At 42.4% G+C, this 18,847-nt stretch overlaps 1 protein-coding gene across 1 annotated transcript in view; it reads right to left on the bottom strand.

The window, feature by feature from the left end:
- The window catches only part of LOC143836671 (complement receptor type 1-like), a 101,091-nt gene extending 85,612 nt beyond the window's left edge, over positions 1–15,479 (bottom strand). The window contains exons 1-9 of the mRNA XM_077336218.1: positions 15,349–15,479; positions 13,915–14,051; positions 11,167–11,355; positions 7,830–7,926; positions 7,309–7,394; positions 4,813–5,010; positions 3,939–4,121; positions 2,560–2,748; positions 550–646 (exon numbers count right to left, since the gene is read on the bottom strand). Coding sequence (XP_077192333.1) covers positions 550–646; positions 2,560–2,748; positions 3,939–4,121; positions 4,813–5,010; positions 7,309–7,394; positions 7,830–7,926; positions 11,167–11,355; positions 13,915–14,005 — 1,130 coding nt within the window. The 5' untranslated portion in view covers positions 14,006–14,051; positions 15,349–15,479. The remainder of the gene's footprint in view (positions 1–549; positions 647–2,559; positions 2,749–3,938; positions 4,122–4,812; positions 5,011–7,308; positions 7,395–7,829; positions 7,927–11,166; positions 11,356–13,914; positions 14,052–15,348) is intronic.
- Positions 15,480–18,847: the final 3,368 nt, after the last annotated feature.

The raw sequence follows: 18,847 nt of genomic DNA, 5'->3' as shown, positions 1-18,847 counted from the left end.
ATGGAGTTTCCAGTTCATGAACTGTGTCAATCGTGGCAGGAAGGTTCCAGCGGAGCGACAGGACTTTGTCCACAAAATAGCTCAATAAAGCCACACAGCTCAAATCCAATTGCCTAGACTTTTGAAGCCTCTCTTTGAGGGCAGTAAGAGATCTAATTACTCTAAACAATTGTGCCGCATTTTGATGATATCCCAGCCGGTTGAGAGCTTGCAAACATGATTTATGTGGCAAAGAAAAGATATCATCATGATTCAGCAAAATAAATGGAATTTTAAAAAAGATATAGCATGTCACCTATCTCCTCAAAATACAATTTTCTTCTGCAATTCCCATTCATTTAGACAATGTTGTCTACAATGTAGAACTACTGACAAAATTCAAGACATGAGAGTCAAAGGCTGAGTTTCTTAAAAGACTTAATCATAGCAGATTTTTATAATTAATGTTTTGCAGCTGTCCCTGGCCTACATAGATGTGCATGCATGTGTATACATACAGAGGAGATAAACATCAAATCAAATTGTTCCACCAGGCAACCTCCAACTCACCCTTCATTGCAGACAAAGGTTACTTCACCACCAAACAGAAGGTCACTGCCAATTGCTATTCCACCATTCTGTATATTTGGGAAAGGACACTGTCTCCCTAGAAGAAAGATTAAGAACCACTGTGACCTGACAAAAAACATTACAAATACTTCCAAAGGCAAGCTGGAACTGAATTCTTTGATTAGTGTCTTCTCTTGTCCAAAACATTTTGCCCGATGACAATTTGAATATGAGAATAGTGGTCCGCAACCTTTATTAGGCTGCGGAGCAGTGGGGGGGAGGGCGATCCGGCTGCCACGCATGCGTGGCAGCCCATGCGCAAACGCACATGCGCGGCAGGTCTGTGCATGCACGTTTGCGCCATGCACGGCTGCAAACGCGCATGCGTGGCACTTTCACGCACGCGCGCTTGTGCAGCAGACCCATGCATGCACATTTGCACCATGCACAGCCGCAAACACGCATGTGTGGACCTGCTGCTCATGCGTGTCTGCACTGGCGGCCGCGCTTCCCGCTCCCCCCCCCTGCAAAAAGAAGCTTCCCGGGCCGCAAGCTCGCGGCCTGGGAAGTTTCTCACTGGGGGGGAGGCTGGGAGAGGGAGCCAATAGGACCTATCAGGGTGCAGCCAGCTTTGCCCTGATTGGCCCTGCCCCTGCAGCTCCCACCCTCCGTCCCTGAACTCTAGCCTCTTTGCTCTCAGATGCCTCAGTGCCTGGAGCCTGCAGCAGGTAAGGGGAGAGGCCCTGGGCAAAGGATTGTGGTGGAGGGACTCCTAACAAGGGCCTTCCGGCCTGCTGATTGCTCATTAAGGACTGTTAAGTAACTATGTCCTGGCCCTGCTAACAAGCTACCCAGCCCCCACCTGCCTTTGATTATTGTTGCTCCTAATAGTATACCATTCTTTCCTTAGTCAGAGAGAAATGGAAGGCACCTGTAAGGTGAAGAAGAAGAAGTTGGTTCTTATATGCTGCTTTTCTCTACCCGAAGGAGTCTCCAAGTGGCTTACAGTCACCTTCCCTTTCCTCTCCCCACAACAGACACCCTGTGAGGTGGGTGAGGCTGAGAGAGCCCTGATATTACTGTCTGGTCAGAACAGCTTTATCAGTGCTGTGGTGAGTCCAAAGTCGTCCAGCTGGCTGGATGTGGGGGAGTGCAAAACCAAACCCTGCATGCCAGACTAGAAATCCACACTCCTAACCACAATACCAAACTGGCTCTCCTAAACTTAAAGAAAAGTGGGGTATAAAATCTACTCTTCTTGTAGTGATCTCATGCTGCCCTCTCCACATTCAGCTGGACAAACAGTATCCTATTTTATTTATTTTTCGACATATATACCACCTGTCTCCACAAGCAGGCTCAGGGCAGTTTATAGCAGTGGATTAAAACAATTAAAACTTCATAATAACAATTAAGAATAAAACCCTCCCCAAGGAGGCCCACATGATATTTCTTTGGAAAAGATGTTTCACAGAGACTTATCACTGTCCATGCTTATGCTCATAAATGGACTGTGTATAAATTAATGTTTTAAATGGGAACTTTGAGACTTCATAATATTATTACTATACTGGGGATCAAATCAACTAGGGCTAGTCTCATGAAATATTTATGAATTGTTGATAGAAAGTAAACTAGATAAAGAGAAATTAAAGGTATATTATTGGAACATTATTTCTCACAAATTTGCAAAACTTTAATGCCTTTTTCAAATAAAGGTTGTACCAGCCATTTTGCATCTTATTTTTTCTGAAATGTCACCAGATGACACTACTCTCCAAGTAGATTTCTTCTGTCTTGGATGAAACACCTTTTGTGAATAATATTTTTTTCTGGCATTATAATGGCAAAATAACTACAAAATTTACATGCTTTAGCAAATTTTGATTGTATAATTAAAAATGTAAATTGAAGTTGCTGATATCTTTAGAGCTCCACAATAAGCTGTTTCAACCCATGTTTCATGGGAGCAATAGATGAAAAAAACAGAAAAATGACAAAGATACTCACTTTGACAAAACGGAGGGTTTTTTGACCATTCTGATGTTGCAAGACATCGAATAATATGATTCAATCCAGGAATCTTTTCATAACCTGGGATGCAATGGTATGTCAAAGTGGTCCCAACAGGATAGCTCTCTCTTTTTTCCTCACGCTTTAGAACAGCAAAGGGTGTGAGTTTTGGGGGATCACAACCTCCTGGAGATAAATATACATATAAATATCTGAAACTTGTTGGGGGAGGTGTTACCCGAATTGTACTTGCACGTGTCCTGTAACATGTGTATTAAACCGTGGGGAGCTAGCTCAGCAGTGAGGGGGGAGGGGTAGCTCAGCATTGATGGACTGAAATGCCAGTGTTTACAAGGTCGATTACACCCTTGAGAATCAAGGCAGACACATTGGTTAAATTATATAAATAATAAGATGATGGGCTTAACTCCTGGCAGAGCAGCCAAGTGTGAAGAGACAAAGAAATTGGCCAAGAGCCCCTGGCCTAATCAGTTCCGGCCAGACCACACTCTCAGCAAAACTATGGGGTGTGGAGGGGAATCAGAGTCCAGAGGCACCTGAAATTCCAACCTGTAGTAAAGGGGAAGCAGAGGCATGTCCTGGTTTCCAAGATGGATTCTGCCCTAGCAGTGTGTCTTGTCAGGGTGTTTCAGGATGTCCCTGTGTCTGGCTTGCTCCCAAGCCTAGACTGTTGCTGTGTACTACTGGTTATGGAGTACAGTGTGCCAGCATGTGAGGCAGGAGTCCTGCCATACTTAACAGGGGGAATTGGGTAAATCTAACTTAGGGGTCCCCAAAATGGGCAGCATCCCCCCTGGGGGCATAGAAGGATCCAGGGGGGCAGCCAGAAACTTTTGGGGACAGTAGGAGGGTGGTGAGGAATTTGGGGGCAGTAGGGGGACAGCAGTCTGACTTTTCCTGCTTCAACTGCCTTTTCCTCACAAGAGATGTTCCAAGGTGGCTTGCCATTGCCTGGCTCTGGGCAGTAGTGACCCTGGATTTCCTTGGTGGTTTTCCATCCCAGTGCTGACCAGGGCCAACCCTGATTAGCTTCCTGGAGGAAATGACAGCTTCAGAGGGTGGGCTGGATGGGGTCATATTTCTGCTGAGCTTCTTCCCCTCCTCAGACTCTGAATTTACAATAGACCTAACACCAAAAAAAAGGTATGTGTTTGTATGTTTGTGGAGGGGCACTAGGGATGTTGCTGCAGAGCCAAGGAGACGGCTGAAAAGGTTTGGGAACTACTTATCTATCTCAATATTGTATTCTTTGAGTGCCAACAACTCTGCAACATCTCATCTCAATAAAACCATAATATTCAGTATTAAAGTTGGACAAAAGTGTTTGAAAGAAATTAAGGAAAATAAAGACTTACTTGGGACACATACTGGAGGAGCAGGATGCCATGTACTATTAGCCTCACATTTAATAACATTTTCCCCTTGTAAAATATTTCCACGATAGCATCCAAACATCACAGTATCACCATATGTGTATGAAGGCTGATATGAAGATACTATTTTTCCATTTGAGATTTCTGGTCTCCTACATTCTACCACTGGAGAGAGAAGAGCAGGACTAAATAAGACAATGTATGTTCCAAACAAAGTGGTGACCAGTATTGTAAGATGCAAACTAGCAAGAAGCAGACAGTTTCAGTCAAAAGGAAATTTTAATTCCAATCACTCCTGCCTTTTATCGATATTGCATTTATTTATTTTGTATTCATATTGTCTTTGTATATTGCACAGATCAATATTAGAATGCAAGAGCCAATTTCACATTGCGTAGCCTCAGATAATGCATACATCTAATAAAGAATATCAATAAAATTATTTCAGCAAGAGACACTTGCTTCAATTAAGTTATTTTACAAAACACAAGGGCTAGTTCTATCCTCAAAAATTAATGAAGCTCTGTATGACTGGGAGGATCAGGGTCTCATCTATGATCTTAAATTTATCTATGTAGATATAAGTTACATTGGCATTAAAAGATGGCCTTCCAAGCAGAAGAGCAGAAGATGTTGAAGCCATTTTGCCACAGGATACCTTTTTTGATTTTCACCTACATAAACCCATTCTTAAAATGGACTGAGGACTGCTGATATTTACATGCACCTGCACATTTTCCCATGTGGACTGGGCCAGTATTTTGCATTTTTTCATCATAGTACAAGGTAATCAGTTATGCATTCATAAGCAATAAAGACTAGTTCAGCATATTAAAAGGAAACTTGTTTCATTCACCTTCACATCTAGGTGCAGATCCACTCCATTTTCCCTCTATGCCATTTTTATCTGTTGTACACACAATAGTCTTGTCTCCAATGAGAGAGAAGCCACTTTCACAGTTGTATGTTACTGCTGAGCCATAGTCATAGTTGTCTCTGTTGGTACCACTATGCCTACCGTTGGCAATTATAGGAGGGTGAAAACAAGAAATGCCTGGGGAAATCATCAACAGTGACACTGAAGTTAAGTGTCTAATTACAAACACATAGCTATTAAGATTGTACTCATAATTATACTCATAATTGGAAACAACTACCTGAAGATGCAGCTCCCCCCCCCCCCCCGAAGCAGAAGCAAGCTCTGCTGCTGGGGCCAAGCTGGGGTAGGCCAGCCTTGCCTCAAGCAGAGTACAAATGCTTAGGCCAGCCCCCATGGGGTGGGGGGAGCTGGGGAACCATAGATTTAGGGCCACAGGAATACCCAGAAGTGCTGCCCCAGCCCCAGCAGCACCTGAACTAAACCAGCCATTGCTGGCACTCCATATCTGCCACCCATGTTGCATAGGGTAAGTCTATGTTGTATAGGGTAAGCCTCATTTATTCATTCTCCCTTCTTGAAAATTGTTACTTGGGACTTATATTTTCTGGGTTCAGAAGTCGCGGAAAATAAATCAAATAACAATAATAAAACCAGAGTCCAGTATTCAAGGCGTGAGCTTTCGAGTGCAAGCACTCTTCCTCAGACTAAATGCAATTGAAAAAAGTATATACCAAAACTTTGTTCAGCTCAGCTTTCAGCATTAACTCTCTTAATTGTTTAAAGAAAACACAATAAAGAGACTTTAGATTCACCCTTTCTTCATTGCACTCCTAAGATACAAGTGGCCACACAATTCACTGTTTCTTTTGCTTTACTATATTGCTTTCATGTTCTTCTGTTGTGCTTCTGTTCACCCAGGCTACCAAGGCAGAGAGAGCTAAGCAAAAATGAGACTCAGCTGGATATTGGGGGAAAGGGTAGGTCAGGCAGAAGCCTCTTTGAACCCTAGGGAGGAGGTGGCTGGGAGGAGGGAGCTAGGATAGAGAGGGGAAATGGAGTTCAGGGTCAGATGTACAGGAAAGGAGACAGAGGCCAGATGACCTGGAGGAAGAGGAGTGGGAGAAAAACCAGTGAGTGACAGGGAACAGAGGAAAGGAGACCAAAGGAGGCAGGAGGAGTGCAAGTACATGGAGGGACAGAGGAGGGAGCCCTCATCCAGGAATGCACCCCACTGATGGCAAAATCCGGCTGAGAGAATGTACCCCAGCTGCCACCACCAAAGGGGGCATTGTGAGCCCCCTGAGTAAAGGCAGGCTGCATAGTCTGCAGAGGCAGAGTCAAAGGCCATAGGCCCTACCCCCAACCCCTACATATTGTTGGTGCCGAAATGATCTGAGTGATTCCACATTTTAGTATTATGGAAAACAAAGAAAAAAAATCTGTCAATCTATTTTCTACACATCAAGGTAATGAGCATCTAAACTTTAAAAAGCTGTGAATACTTTAGACTTTATTAAGTGCACATTGCCTTAGAAAGGTGTTACCCTATTATTCTGTTTAGGATTGCACTGCTAGTTGCCCCCTTATGCATCTTTCTTCAAGTCTATGCTATTCTTTTTGAGAAGAAGCAACCAGTATTGTACATTCTATTCCAAATGTAACTACTTTCCTAAAACTCCCTAGTTGCACTTCATGTTGATTTTTTCATTTCCATTACAACTCCCAACAACTTTTTCCTGATTATTCATTAGTTAATAATGTAGCCATGGCCGAAGGCCAATCAAATTTGTAGTTGCAGTATTGAAAGTCTACCATGGGGACATTCTGGAAGAGTTAAAAAAGGTTATACAAGACAGAAAGGAGATGAGCACTCACGAGTTTCAGTACTCTTATAATTAGAGGACAGCCAAAGAAGAAAGTTTCTCTCTGAAAAATTTAATGACTCCCCACTTGCAAGAAGACAGAAAACAATAAAAAGCAAAACAAAGACAGAATATGAATTACAAAGAATGCAGATTTCCTGCATGTTCTGACTCCTTTTTTGTATGAATGATGCCTACAAATCAACCAAGCCTAAATTACTTGAGAAAGTTATTTGTGTAAGAACTTTGTCTTTAGGAAACAAACAAGAAATTAAAGATAGACAGTATGGAAAATACCAGAAAATATGCAAAAAGTTAAGAGATTGCTCTAAAATGTTGCTGATCTCTTTGTGACTTTCTTTTGTGGGTATTTTGGGGAGCTGAAAGAAGAGGTAGAAGAAATAAATACTCTAGGTCTGGAAATAGCTGTTGTGTGGAAGGGAAACAAAGGAAAGATCTGTGACCATGAGTGTTGAAGGATCCCTGGATCCTATCTATTATATGCATCCCAGAGCTTAGACTATTACTAAAGTCTGAGTACACTAGAACGTTTGCTATTCAGGAGTTACACAGGCAAACTTTAATGGCTCTAACAAATAGAACATCTTACGTTCACAATGTGGAATCTCAGTACTCCAAATAACTCTGTTTGCCACCAGCACACAACGAGCACCATTTTGCCCTATTAATCTGTATCTAAAATGCAAGAGAAGTTTTATGAATTAATACATGTGACCAAGTGTGCCCAAATACAAGGTTATTTTTCTCAGTAGGTAAAGACAAGTTGCCACCCCACTCAATGCCTCTTATAAGAGTGCTGTTAAAAACACTCCATCCTAGGAGCTTTCATTAATTCTTGTCTAGGTCTGAATCACTAGTAAGAAGAAATGGAAAATATCTATTGAACATATGAAGCTGTCTCCTGGATGCCCTTCAAGGGATGCTCTTGAATCAAGATGCATATTGAGGGCTCAGGCAAAGAAAATTGGTTACCCTCTAAACCCAACATCACAAAGAGATGTTTAAAAATAATGTCTTAATATGTTTCTGAAATTAATATTTGAAGCTAGCATACGTTTGAAATCACTGAGCATTTTAATACTAAGCCCCATTGTCATAGAAGTCACTCACCCCTTATTGCAGACAAAAGTTATTTGATCACCCAACCGGAGGTCAGCCATATTTTCTATTTGACCATTATCTATATCTGGAAAAGGACAATGCCTTCCTAGGAGAAAGATTGGGATTACTGTTATTTGATGCAGTCATTGTTTTTTTTTTTATGGATCTAGGCACAAAGATAATTAAAGCAAATCTCTTAATAGCTGTGATCTTTATATAGACATATTTATCTTCCAAATGTGAGCTCTCGATTGGTAAATTACAAGGCCTTGCTTTAGAGAATGATGTTGCATGTTTAATATCCAGTATTCTGCTGAAATGAGGTTCATGCAGTGTGATTAAACTGAGTTCACAAATATGCTTACCAATTATGTACATAATTTGCCTTGGAAGATTTCTTAACTACCTAGTTTCTTTTCTATTGCAAGTTATGATATTCAGAATTCTGAAGCAAATCTTTAGAAGCCTTTAGAAGCTATCATGTAGCATTATTCATGAAAAATCAAAGATAAAAAAAAATTGGGCGAAGTGTCAAACTCCACCACAAATTATAAATGCCTTCTTTTTGTGGTTCCAGAATCACAATTCTGGGTCTTTAGAATCAAATCTTGTTACCCTTCCAAACAGCTAAGGTGGGAGAGGCATTCAAGTATTCCTTTAAATAAGAATCAAGATGATCTGATGTTATAGAAATGAATATCTTATTACTTTAAAAACAATTTATTTCAGATTACTCACATTTTTCTCCATGCTTTCTGAAGCGAAAAGGGAGGCTGGGACACCCCGCAGGCAGAGTTGCCATGACCCTTCCCAGGCCGCTGTCCCAAGGGCTGGAGGGGAGAGAAGCTGGCGCCCTGGCAAGGGCTGAGGGAAGGCCGAGGGCAGCATGCCCAGGGTTCTTATGCCCATGCTTCTGCCAATACTGACCGGGGAGCTCCACCTACCGCTGCCTGCCCTCTTTCCATGCCCGGGATTCCTCCGCCCATGCTTCTGCCAGTGCTGACCGGGGAACCCCACCCATCACCGCCCTCCCTCCTTCCCCACCCGGGATTCCTCTGCCCATGCTTCTGCCAGCACTGACAGGGGAGCCCTGCCCATTGCCGCCCACCGGGAGAAGGGGTCTGCCGCGGGGAAAAGGGACCTGCGTGCCACGCCTCCGCCCATGCCGCCATCAGTGAGGCAAGGTGCGGGGCAGTAGCAGCAGCCAAATGAGGGAGGAGCCGTGCCGCCCCCCCCCCCGGGCTGGACAGGGCCCTGCTGCTTCTGCCTGCACTGACCTCATTCCCCACCTGGGCTGTCCAACTCCAAGCCCCCCTCAGCAGGCAGGTGAGCAGGCAGGCAGGCAGGTGGCATGACCTGAGGGACAGCCAGACCCATGGAGCCAGAGCCCCAGCAAGAGACCCATCCCGCCGCCTGACGGCAGCCGCCTCTCTCCACGCCAGACCCCCGCCGCCAAGGCTCTGTCCCGTGCTCCCGCTGCTGCTCACTTGGCCACGGCCATCAGGAGGGGGCACTCCTCCTCCCCCTCCCCCCCCAGCGCCGGCCACAGCCAGCATGTGGAGCCTCAAAAGTGGGTCGTTCTTTTGATGGTACGGTACACAGGACATTTTTTGGAAGGTGGTACCGTCCTGCCAAAATAGGGACACATGGTCACTATAGACAAGAATGCACACAGACCACTGTGGGAAGGTTATATGGGATACCTAATTGGCTACCTGTATCTATTTCAAAAATTACCAGACTTGTTCAGTGCCTGGAATCAGGCAAAGCCCCAGGTGGCAACAATACTGCAGGTCAATTAAAAGCAAATTGGACTGGTGGGCTCCAGATTTTGCTGCATTATTCATATGGATTGATCTCTCAGTTCATATTCTAAAATAGCGATCCCCAACCTGTGGGTGGCGGACCACATGAGGTCCTTCGACTAATTGGAGGTGGGCCCCGAAGGCCGCCTTCTCCCCCCCTCGGCCCTTTACTTCATCCCCCCTGGCCCTTTACAACACACTTCAGGTGTCATTGTCTCCTATCACTCCCAGATGGGACTATCTTGTTGCAGAGAAACAAGCTCAGGGTTCCCATTGATTTGTCATTGTCATGAGTTAAAATTTCCATGAAAATAAAATGTTCCTTATGTTCATTGTTGTGGCGTGTCTGTATCTTATTTTGAAGGGATGTTTAAACATTACCATAGCGATCAGAGAGCGTTAGGGCAGTGGTTGAGAGTAGAGGAGTAAACTCCCCCCCCACACCGGGCCTCAGTAAAAGGCATTGAGTGGTCCCCGGTGATAAAAAGGTTGGGGACCACTGTTCTAAAAGATTAGAGAATGGCTATTGTCATCCCAATTTTTATACAAACCTGCAGATTTGATCTAGCCAATTATCTCCCAATCAGCTTTATGAGTATTATTATTAAATTATATATGAGCCACTGACAGGGGAAATTATTGGACTGACTAGATCTTGAAAATATTTTAAAAGAAGAACAAGCTGGTTTCAGAACAGGCTGTTCAAGGATACATTAGGGCCTTATTCTTCGGTAACAGATACATAAATACTCCTCGCTAGTGGCATGCAATTTTTTCCTTAGTTTTTTTGGGTGGGTGGGTTTGGGTCTATTGGACCCCCCCCCCCAAATGTTGTGATTCCCAAAAAATCTTGGGTCGCATTACAGGTAATATATTTGGATTCAGGATGTATTTATGTATTAGTTTGTTTGTTTGTTTGTTTAAATTAGATTCTATCAAAATGGACACTGGCCAGAGCATTACACAACACAAAGAAGCAGTGCAAGATTGGAAGATGTGGAGACAGCTGAGCCATAGAGTCGGACACTACTGAATGGCTAACATCACCATCATTTAGTTATTTGATTTCTATTCTATGCCACCCTTTACTGCAATGTCATGGGGCAATACATAATTTGAGGTCCCCCCCCCCCAATATACCTAAGAAGAAAAAAAACGAGGGAAAAAGCAGTAGCAAAGCTATAAAAAATAGCTGAGAGGCAGGGACAGATTGCTCCTGCCACACAGCTGTTTCTCAAGCTTTCTTCTGCAGTCTTTTTAAAGAGGACATATTGAAAGAGACTACAGAAATCCCAGAAAATAGCTGAGCTGGCAGGGAGAAGAAGAATTGGCTTTTATATCCCACTTTTCACTGCCTGAAGGAGTTTCAATTAATGGAGTAAAGCTACTAATTTTAAAGCACATTAACAAGCATAGGGTTGTTGTGTAGGACATATAGATGAACTTTCTGAAGGCTTCCAGGGGCTTTGGATCTCTGCAATAGACATTTCAATGCAGGGTTCATGAGGACCACTGCTAACAGTACTAGAACTGGTATTTACCTTGACAAAACTGGGGGATTTCTGACCATTCTGAAGTTTCAAGGCATGTAATAGCAGGCTGTGTTCCAGGAATAGGTTCATAACCTGGCAAGCAGCGGTAATATATACTGGTCCCAACAGGATAGTTTTCTCTCACAACTTTGTTCCTTAGCACAGCGAAAGGATATGTTCTTGGGATGCTACAATCACCTGGTAAGAAGGATAGGAACATTTTAAACTTAGGCTGATTCCACATGGGCGGAAAAGGCTGAGAGGGAGCTCATATAGAAGTGGGGCTAATCCCTGCTTCCACATGATACTGACACTGGGCTGGCCCTCTTCTGAGCCTGCCCCAGATTGGGCCCTCATTTACTCTACCAGAAGGGAACGTGGAAGAATTCCCAATGGGACCTGTTCAGCGCCAGGCCCGTGTGGACAGGGAAGAGCCAAGCCTTCTAGGCTCAGCTCCTCCCCTTCCTACAGTGCCCCAGAAGGCTGTGGGGACACATTTCAGTGCCGGAGTAGATCTGGTGCTGAAATATGTTCACCATGAGGACACAGAAAACTGTGGAGCATAAAGCTGGGCTGCATAGAAAATCTGGCCCCCCTTACAGCAGCAGTAGTGAAATCCATCTGGCACCCTCTATCCTCCCCAACCCTCTATAGTGGGAATACTGAGGGATAGTGTAGATTGAGCTGAGTTTTTACCGCATCTTGATTACTATGTGGAGAATTCTGTATGATGTGTGTTTTTATATGCTTTATTGTATGGTTTTTAATGTTTTTAAAAATATCTTGTAACTCACCACGAGGTGAGCAAAAGAAAGAAAGAAAGAAAGAAAGAAAGAAAGAAAGAAAGAAAGAAAGAAAGAAAGAAAGAAAGAAAGAAAGAAAGAAAGAAAGAAAGAAAGAGGGGTGGAGAAAATGTTGTGACATGGTTAGGAAAGTCTGTGCAATGTATTTTCAAATGTTATTGTATATGTAAAACTATTGGGATTTCTTTGTTTAAATCTCAGATTAGGGTTAGAGTTAATTTACGTACAGGAGATTTATATTAGTGTAAATTCTCACAACATCTTTCCCAACCCTAACACTCCCACTAAACTGACAAACTCCCCATCTGGACCCATATCTTAACTAAACTTAACCGTAGCCTAAGAATTTACACTAATATAAATCTCTCTATTTTTACATAAATTCTTAGGCTAGGGTTAAAGTTAGTTAAGATATGGGTCTAGATGGGGAGTTTGTAGGTTTAGTGGGTGTGTTAGAGTTAGGAAAGATGTTGTGAGGATTTACACTAATATAAATCTCCCTATTTTTACATGTAAAACAATGAGAAAAAATACTTATACATTCCATAGACTTTTCTAACCATGTCACAACATGATCCCCATACCTAACGCTCCCCCGAATCCTACAAACTCCCCATCTAGACCCATACATAAGCTAACCCTAACCTGCGAATTTACACTAATATAATTCTCCCTATTTTTACATGTACAATTATGTCAAAGCATGCTTTTACATTCCATAGACTTCCTATGTCACAACTTCTTTCCCAAACCTACTGCTCCCACCAAATCTACAAACTCCCGATCTGGACCCATACATAAGCTAACCCAAACCCAAATTTGTGCGGATATAAACCCTCCTATTTTTAAATGTAAAATAATGTAAAAATAGTTATACATAACATAGTCATTCCCAACCATGTCACAACATCTTTCCCAACTTTAACACTCCCACTAAACCTACAACTCCCCATCAAGACCCATACATAAGCTAACGCTAACCCTAACCCTAGTCTGAGAATTTATGCAAATATAAATCTCCCTATCTTTGTATGTACAATAATGTCAAAAATACATACATTTCATAGACTTTCCTGATCATGTCACAACATTTTCACCAGCCCTAACTTTCCCACTAAACCTACAAACTCCCCATCCATATCCATATGTAAGCTAACCCTAACCCTGACCTGAGAATTAAAGCTAAAATAAATAGCAATATTTTTTCATACACAATAATGTCTGAAAATACTTATACATTCCATAGACTTTACTAACCATGTCAGAACCTCTTCCCCACCCCTAACACTCCCACTAAACCTACAAACTCGTGATCCAGACCCATATATAAGCTAAGCCTAACCCTAACATGAGAATGTACACGAATATAAATCCTGCTATTTTTACATGTACAATAATGTCAAAACATACTTTTATGTTCCATAGACTTTCCTAACCATTTCACAACATCTTTTCCAACCCTACTGCTCCCACCAAACCTACAAACTCCCCATCCAGACCCACACATAAACTAACCCTAACCCTAGCCTCAGAATTTATGCTAATATAAATCCTCCTATTTTTGGATTTAGAATAATGTCAAAATGCACTTATACATTCCATAGCATTTCCTAACCATATCACAACATGTTCCCCACCCCTAACACTCTGACTAGAACAACCAATCTGGGACTCCCCTCCCCTCCCCCTTCCTTCCCCCCTCCCTCTTCTCCCATGGGTTTTAAAACTAAATATTATATTATCATTTAAAGAACAGAATAGAATGGAAAGATGGCTGATTGCAGAATAGATCTCTCTTCCCTAATACAACAAGGTAACTACAAGTTGTGACTGCTTGTGGCATCCTATAACTAAACCCAGGTGAAATCTTTGCTCATTTTTCAAATTGTCATATTTTTGGATTTAGGAATATTCAAGTACATAAAGAATGTTGATTTAATCCCAGTTTACTCACTGTAAACAACAGCAGCGAGGGCAGCAACAAGGCATAACTGAAGAGCAGGTATATGCTGAGACTCCTGCATCACAGTGTGCAAGAACAACATATCAATGAAAATCTGATGAATAGATTTTACATTTGTGTTCCAGGACCTATAACAAAAGAGGTAAAATGGTTATTTATATACTGAAAACAAGGGTCATAAGAACATAAGAGAAGCCATGACGGATCAGACCAATGGCCCATCCAGGCCAATACTCTGTGTCACTGGAAATAAAAAGTCAAAACACAGGGGCCATCAGGAGGTCTACTATCAGAAGCCCTCCCACTGCTGCACCTCAAGCACTGCCCCAAACATAGCATCCCATTTATACTTTGTGGCTATAAACCACTGATGGCACTGTGCTCCATATGTTTATCCAATCCCTTTTTGTAGCTCTTTCCCCTGTGGTAGATAATTGTCTGGGAGATAAATAAATAAATAAAAATTATTTTTATATCCTGCCATTCTCTAATTGACTCAGGATGGGTAGCATCAGATAAAAACTACAATATAATCAATATAAATTAATTTAAGTTTTAAAACTATATTAAGACCATCTTCCAAAGGGATTAATCAATGTTTAATTGGTGAAGGCTAGATGGGTTCTTAGGCAGAGAGGTCAGCATGATGCTATTTCCTGGCTTCAACCATAGGTCTGGCAGAATGTCTCTGCCTTACAGGTCCTCAGGAACAGTGTAAAGTCCTGCAGTGTCCTGATCTCACTAGGGAGAACATCTACCAGGCTGGGGCCAGGGTCTCCTGATATCTGTATCTCAGCTCTTTAGTATTTCACACTGAGTGACTATTATTTAAATAAATGTATGGACCAGAAATATAGTCCAATTGCATTAATGCCATTTCTAAAAGAAAAAAGATACTGTTCAATATTGACAGCATTGGAATAGCGGTCAATAGGTACTATGTAATACACAGAAGAAAGATATTGCAAAAATATGCTTCAAAGATAGCCCTTTGCCATCTGAATGAACTCAAACATAAACCTTCCCTGCCCCCTCAAATATTGAATCTGGCTGATTTTTGTTAAAGCACCAACATGGCAATAGCAAAGTGCTTTTGAAAAACATTTTGTACTTTGAATAATCCTACTGAAGTCAATAGACATTTCCCTACTAGCCTGATGACAGGCAACTATTTACCAAAGACAACAACCACATTTTGGATTCAAAACCATTTTGTTCTACCGGTGCTTAGTATTTCTTCTCTCCTTTTCTTAGGTTTGATCTGCAGAATCAAGATACCTTTACTGGCATATAAATTTGTTCTGCACACCAGAATACTGGTTTGAGTGGGCTCCCTACTAAATTACTAGCTTCCCAATTAGCTTGCCTCAATCACATCCTTCCAGAAAGATGACACCTTAAGTACTAAAACTATAGGAAACTTACCAGTTATTTATGTGCTAAGAGTCCTAGTTAATTCTGTTTTCAATGGCAAGAGAACTTAGTTTTTCTATCAGGCTCTATGCGAGCCGGTACCTTAAATGTTACCCAGCAATATTGACAGAACTATGTATACAAAACAGTTGTGATAACAGCAAAAAGAGAGAGAAGGGGGGAGGAGAAATGAGTTTAGGGTTCGGAAAACTGAAGAGAAACAAATTGAGTGAATGATTAACTCATCCATTGGGAAATAAACAACCAATTGTCTATCCAGCTTATATGTGAAAACAAGGTAAATCATTTCAGTGCAGATGGATGTTGAAAATGTTTGTTCTCCATGTTTTGTGCCAGCTCTTTCCCGACAATGGCTGTAAAATTTCCAGTAATCTAAAGTCCCCAAAACAAGTAAGCAAATAGATAGCAGGGAAAAAGTCATCAGTTGGTGTATATAAAGACAGCCACAATGGGTGACTGATTCAAGTGGGTAGCCCTGTTGGTCTGAAGCAGCAGAACAAATTTAGAGTCCAGTGGTACCTTTAAGACCAATAAAGTTTTATTCAAGGTACTAGATTTAAAGCCCGCTGTAGTCCCAATACAGCGGGCGCTAGCTTCTTGGGAAAGGAGGAGGTCCAGGCCGTTGATGACCTGGCGGGCTTGCTCCTTTCCCTGGGACGAAGCCGCGGCCTCAGGTGGGGTGGGGCCGAAAAGGCTTCATTCTGGAAAAAGGCCTCCTGTCCCCGGCACGAAGCCTTTTGCGGCGACGGCTCCAGGCGAGGCCGTGGCTTTGTTCCGAGCCTGCTCCTTTCCCTGGAATGAAGCTGCGGCCTCAGGTGGGGTGGGGTGGGGGGGGGCGAAAAGGCTTCGTTCTGGGGAAAGGCCTCCTTTCCCCGGAACGAAGCCTTTTAGCCCCCCCTCCCACCTGAGGCCACGGCCTCGTTGCAGGGAAAGGAGCAGGCCTGTCCCCGCTCCTTTCCCCTTTTTCCTTTTACTTCTATTAGTCCTAATGCTGACTACAGGCTTTTTGATTGATATGCCTTGAATTTTAGTCTGCATCAATGAACAAGGGCATATAAATGTTTATTGCAAGACCAACTTATATGTAAAAGTTTTAAAAACAAACTGAAACAGAGATGGAATGGCAACTTTAGCAAAAACATTTTATTATCACCGGGTGTCAAATGCTTTCTCCAACAGACTTCCCCTTGCTGGCATGCTGGAGGCAAAAATTTACTCTGGGGTTCTCATATCTCCATTGCCCCTGAGTTAACTACCCCTCTCACCTGGCATTAACCAGAAGGGGATCTTATACCCAAGAGGGATCTTACAATAGTGCTGTCAAGCAGCCAAGCCCAGGGGCAAGGAATGTGCAAGGCTCCTCAGCTGAATAACTGTAGTATCTACAAGGCACAAACTCACTGGAACTAACTACAAGGCACAAACAACAAGATTCCAGGTAGGGCTAAGCAAAATAAAAAGAAATGGAAGGAAGGTCACTTGTTAGTTAACTTACAATCCTTCAACATCTGGTGCAGCCTCAGAGGGAGGCTTACTGTTGCATAGTGAACCCCTCCCCAGGACTGTATTTACAAGCACCATCCTCCTTCATCATTGACACGGAACTTTCTTTTTTTGCCTGTCTTTCTCTCTGAACCCCAAACAAAGGAACAGCTCCCCTTTTTAGATCCCCCTCCCACATGGACTGATAGGGCATTGGCCAATCTGGGCACTAGGAGCTAGAGTTCAAGCCTGCCAGAAGCAGGACAGTCAACTGAGGGATGTTAACACATCAAAGAGATGGGTTTTCCTTTGGGTTGTAAACTATGCTCTCTACCCAGTGAAGTGTACCTTTCCCATGCTGTGCCAGTCGTTGGGATGCCATCTACCCTGTCCATCACCATAACTGCCACACATTTTGTTAGTCTTTAAGGTGCTACTGGACTTTTGCTCTTTTCTACTGAACATATGTGACCACCTTAATTTAGGTATTGTTAGCATGTAAAGATAGTATGGGAATTCAAATCTGGCTAAGTATTTAATTCCCAGATAGAGCAGGGAACATTTTCATCCAGTGTCCTGGATTAATGGGTTCCAGTCTTGTTTTAAAAGCTTCTTAATAATTAACACACTTTCCTTCCTCTACTAAAGAGATCAAAGATCTCAAAGGAGCCAGTTGTGCAATTTTAACATCTATGTTTTTACTCCAGCAGGACTAACAGTGCTCTTGAGCTGCCAATTCAGTAAGCACGGGAAGGTTCTCAGCATTAAGTTTATATTTAAAATTGACTATGGCTTTCCAAATAAAAGTAGACATTTTTGAAAGACCCAGTTCCAAGCACATAACAGAAGATGCTATACATGGAAGGGAAGGGAAGGGAAAGAAAGAATGCTGAAGCTTGTCAAATAATTCAATTGGATCTGAGAACCAGATTTGAGCCTCATGCAGCATGCAGGGTAGAACTAGTGCTTTCTATGCTCTCAATAGTCCTGGTATAAACTGAGTGCCAAGGGGAGAAAAAATAATTTAAATGCTAACAATAGTTCAATTACATATTGAACTGAAGACTCACTGGCAGTCTTCAAGCAATGGTTGGATACACACTTTTCTTGGATGCTTTAGGATGCTTAGGGCTGATCCTGCGTTGAGCAGGGGGTTGGACTAGATGGCCTGTATGGCCCCTTCCAATTCTATGATTCTATGATTCTATATTTAGACCAGAATAAATCTGACCTGAAGACAATTTACAAATATATAAATTCATTCACCACTTGCACTCAGTGTGTGCCAATTTTTTATCTTTTGATTGGTGACTTTTTACATTTTGCAAAAATAATTTTAGATTTGTCATAACTGATGTCTAGAAGTTTGCTTCTGCAACAAGTCATAAAATCTTCCATAGCTCTCTTCAGGCCAATCTGAGACTTAGAAAGCAGTAGTAGGTCTTCTGTGTATTGTAAGACAGAGACTAAATACCTTTCCGAACAAAGATCCAAACAAGATGGATCAAGCAGAGTCATCTGAAGCTCAAACCTTCAAAACCAACTGTCCTGTGGCTGGGTAGGAAGCGTCCATGTGAGGAAGCACATCTGCCCACCCTGGATGATGTACAGTTCTCAGTGGCTCACTCTGCCAGGAACCTGGGTGTGATCCTGGATGCTTCCCTCACAATGGAATGAGCTCACAAAAATCACGGCCCTGACAGAACTAAAACAGTTATTCCTGGAAAAGGGAGCTCTTCCACCAGGCATTTGGTTAAGGTTGATCGGAATCAGCAACACCTACAGGGCCCTTGAACCTCCCCTCCCAGGAATCCATACTCCTGATCTGAACCATCGACCTGTTCGAACTGTTATTCTGATTAGAATGTTACCTTCGGTTATAGTTGCTAATATAAATGTTATTGTTGCAGTCCATTTATATGTTATGTAGAAACACAGTCCCAGTTTCATGAAATGTGGGATGAGTCAGTTACGATATGGATTCTAGCAAATAATGATCAGACACAGA

The sequence above is a fragment of the Paroedura picta genome, chromosome 4 (genome assembly GCF_049243985.1).
Source record: "Paroedura picta isolate Pp20150507F chromosome 4, Ppicta_v3.0, whole genome shotgun sequence".
Lineage (NCBI taxonomy): Eukaryota > Metazoa > Chordata > Lepidosauria > Squamata > Gekkonidae > Paroedura > Paroedura picta.
Note: the sequence above shows the minus strand (reverse complement) of the source record. Positions and strands in the feature narration are given on the sequence as shown.